Source organism: Geospiza fortis, unplaced genomic scaffold (assembly GCF_000277835.1).
Source record: "Geospiza fortis unplaced genomic scaffold, GeoFor_1.0 scaffold485, whole genome shotgun sequence".
Taxonomy (NCBI): domain Eukaryota; kingdom Metazoa; phylum Chordata; class Aves; order Passeriformes; family Thraupidae; genus Geospiza; species Geospiza fortis.
The window spans coordinates 231,817-235,352 of NW_005054457.1; the positions used below are offsets into that span (position 1 = coordinate 231,817).

Sequence of the window (3,536 nt, forward strand, 5' to 3'; positions counted from 1 at the left end):
CAGGAACTGTGTTCCCAGCATTCTCTTGCTGCTGGCAGATTGTGCTCCAGTCCCACGGGTGACTCTGCCATGGCCTGGAGCTGGAACACGCTGAGCTCAATTGCTCCTCAGTGGAGTTCAGTGTGGTTCCTCCTCCAGCTGGGTTTCCACCAAAAACCTCTCTGGGAGGAGATGCTGATCTTGCAGGAGCAGAAATGGCTGAGGCCCCCAGTCTGGAGGAGGCCTGGGGCTTGTTTGACTGGAGAGCTGAGCTGCTTGTCCCCCTCATTGCTGAGGGATTAGGGATGGCAGGAGTGTTTCTGGGATCATCCCTCATCACCCAGGGATGAGAAGCAGCAGTGTTGCTGGGATTTAACCCCTTCTGCAGGTGGAGGTGTGGCTGGGTCGCCTGCTGGACGCCATGAGGGCCACGGTGAGGGACGGGATGGGGACAGAAATGGCTGAGTCCTCCAGTCTGGAGGAGGCCTGAGGCATTGACTGGGGAGCTGAGCTGCTTGTCCCTCTCATTGCTGAGGGATGATGGATGGCAGGTGTTCCTGGGATCATCCCTCATCACCCAGGGTGAGAAGCAGGCCTGTTCTGGGATTTAACCCCTTTTGCAGGTGGAGGTGTGGCTGGGTCGCCTGCTGGATGCCATGAGGGCCACGGTGAGGGAAGGGATGGGCGCAGCTGTGGCGGCCTACGAGGACAAGCCCAGGGAGCAGTGGCTCTTTGACCACCCTGCCCAGGTACTGCCCCTGCCCTGCTTCCAGAGGGGTCTGGGCTGTGGATTGGGGTGGTTCTGTCCAGGGAAGAGAGGAAGGGTGTGGTGCCTTGAGGGGCTGGATGGAATTAAGAGGAATAAAGTGGAAAATTATTGAGGGGCCTTCAAAGGCCACACCCTGGCAGTATCCAGATGGCTTCAAGGTGGAAGAAAAAAAGGGCTCGGTCATGAGGTCTCACATTTTTATAAATCTTGGTCCATTTGCATATAGGATTTAGCTGCCCAATTAATAGCTTCAAATGATGAAGTTCCATCCTCCTTGCTTGCTTGCCCACCCTCCTCTTTTTGCATTGTTTATGCTTTGGGCCTGAAGTTTGAAGAGATTGTCCTTGAGTCTCCAGCTAGAATGGAGTTGTTTTTTCTCCACCACCCTGTGAAAAGATCCAGTAACACTTAATATAAAGCTAAAGCTGCACACCAAAGAACAGAAAAACCTAAAAGCTAAGGTATCAAGTGAGTTCTCCTTTCTCCTGGCCATCTCTTGGTGGGTTCCCTGGCTGAGCTCTGTGCTCTGACCAGAGCTCCAGGCAGGATGCAGCCTGGGGACTGGGGCAGTGGCTGCTCCACCAGGGGTCACATCAAGCCCCTACCCCCAGTGGGGTGAGAGAACAAATTGGTGGGGTCTGATGAGAGGAAGGAGCCCCATGGCAGCCTCCCATGTGTTCAGACACGAGAAAGGGGCTCATTTACTGATGAGCAGCTGCTGGGTGTGCCCGGGATGGGAATTTCAATGGATGTAAAATGGATCCCTGCTCTCCTTCCTGCTGTGACACTGTATAACAAAACTTCATTTCACAGCAGGGATGCCTCATCCCTGACCTCCCCATGGCCCAGACCCTCTCAGAGGTAAGGAAAGCCTGGTGTTGCCCTGCTGTTGAGCCACTCTGTTTCCCCAGGTGGCTCTCTGCTGCACCCAGATCTGGTGGACAGCTGAGGTGGGCATGGCCTTCTCCAGGATGAAGGAAGGCTACGAGAAGGCCATGAAGGAGTACCACAAGAAGCAGGTGGCCCAGCTGAACACGCTGGTGACCATGCTGCTGGGGCAGCTCTCCAGGGGCGACAGGCAGAAGATCATGACCGTCTGCACCATCGACGTGCACGCGCGGGACGTGGTGGCCAAGATGATAGCACAGAAGGTTGGTGCTCCCAGCTCACTGTGAGCCATGCTGGGCATTGAGGGGGAGATAGTGGAGGGACAGACCAGGGACAGGCACTGTGGGCACTGCTTGCCTCAGCAGGGCCATAAGAAAAAGCATTTGGGATTTTCTTCTCTGTAGCTTTTTTGGTCTGGTGTGAGCCCACAGGGAATCCCTTGGGATTTGTCCACCACTCCCACACTGCCTGTCATCACACACTCCCAGAATGGTTTGGGTTGGAAGGGACCTTTAAGCTCCTCTCATTCCAACCCCTGCCATGGGCAGGGACACCTTCTGCCATCTCAGGGTGCTCCAAGCCCTGTCCAACCTGGCCTTTGGCTCTGATACCTTCTGGACAGCAGCTGGGCTCCCCTGGCAGTGCTGGCAGGAGTGGAGGGCAGAAGCTGGGTGTTCCTCTGCTCCAGGGGTTTCCCAGATGCCTTCTGTCCCATCTGGGGTGCCAGAACTGATGCCTAGAGAGGCTGACCTGGGACAGAGACTAGACAGAGCTAAAAGAATAAAGTGGGGATTTCTTTAAAGGCCTTTAAGGGATACACCTTGGGCAGTACCAGAGCCCAGCCATGGCTACATCCAAGATGGATCTCAGTCAGGAGTTTTCACACTTTTATAAGTTTTGGTCCATTTCCATATTAGGGTTAATTGTCTAATTACAGCTCCAGGTCATGAAGTCCCATCCTCCCTGTTTGCTCTCTTCAGTTCCCCATTGTTTATGCATTTTGGACCTGAAGCTTGTATCAATTTTCCTTGGTCCCAAGCTGGAAAAGGATTGTTTGTCAACCTACCTTGTGAAGAGAACCTACTAACCCTTAACACAAAGCTCAGAGCTACACACCTAGGCAGCACAGAATCTAAAAACTATGAAAGCCAGGACTGAGGGCACCACCCCTGCCCTCCCTGTTGTCACTCTGCAGGTGGACAACGGCCAGGCCTTCGTGTGGCTGGCGCAGCTGCGGCACCGCTGGTCGGACGAGGAGCGGCACTGCTGGGCCAACATCTGTGATGCTCAGTTCCTCTACTGCTACGAGTACCTGGGCAACACCCCCCGGCTGGTCATCACCCCCCTGACCGACAGGTGAGGCCCTGCTGGGACCACCTCAGGTGGTGGTTATGGGATGTCATGGACACATTTTATAAAAAATCCTTTCATTATGGTTTTTTCTCCTGAGAGGCCTCAGAAACGAAATGTAAACAATAATTATCTGCTGCTGTGGAATGCAACAGGTGGATCTTTGATTGGTCTCATGTGGTTGTTTTTAATTAATGGCCAATCACAGTCCGGTTGTCTCGGACTGTCTGGTCAGTCACAAGATTTTATTATCATTCCTTTCAAGCCTCCTGATGAAATCCTTTGTTCTATTCTTTTAGTATAGTTTAATATATAATTTCCTTTTGATATAATATATATCATAAAATAATAAATCAGCATTCTGAAACATGGAGTCAAGATTCTCATCTCCTCCCTTGTCATGAGACCCCTGTGAACCCCACCACAATAAGACATTAATTTTAAGGAATTTAGAGATTTTAGAGGAGCTAAGATTTTAGTTAGAGATAAGCTTTATTGTTGTAAAGCTTGTTTGTAAAGACAAATCTGCCATTCCTCTGACCCAGCTCAG

The 3,536-nt window shown here is 52.0% G+C and overlaps 1 protein-coding gene across 1 annotated transcript in view; it reads left to right on the plus strand.

Annotated features, from left to right (window-relative positions):
- DNAH9 (dynein axonemal heavy chain 9) overlaps positions 1-3,536 on the plus strand; it is a 55,508-nt gene that overhangs the window by 21,641 nt on the left and 30,331 nt on the right. Inside the window, 3 exon segments of the mRNA XM_031062697.1 lie at positions 603-728; positions 1,660-1,899; positions 2,832-3,024. Of these exon segments, the coding sequence (XP_030918557.1) occupies positions 603-728; positions 1,660-1,899; positions 2,832-3,024 (559 nt within the window).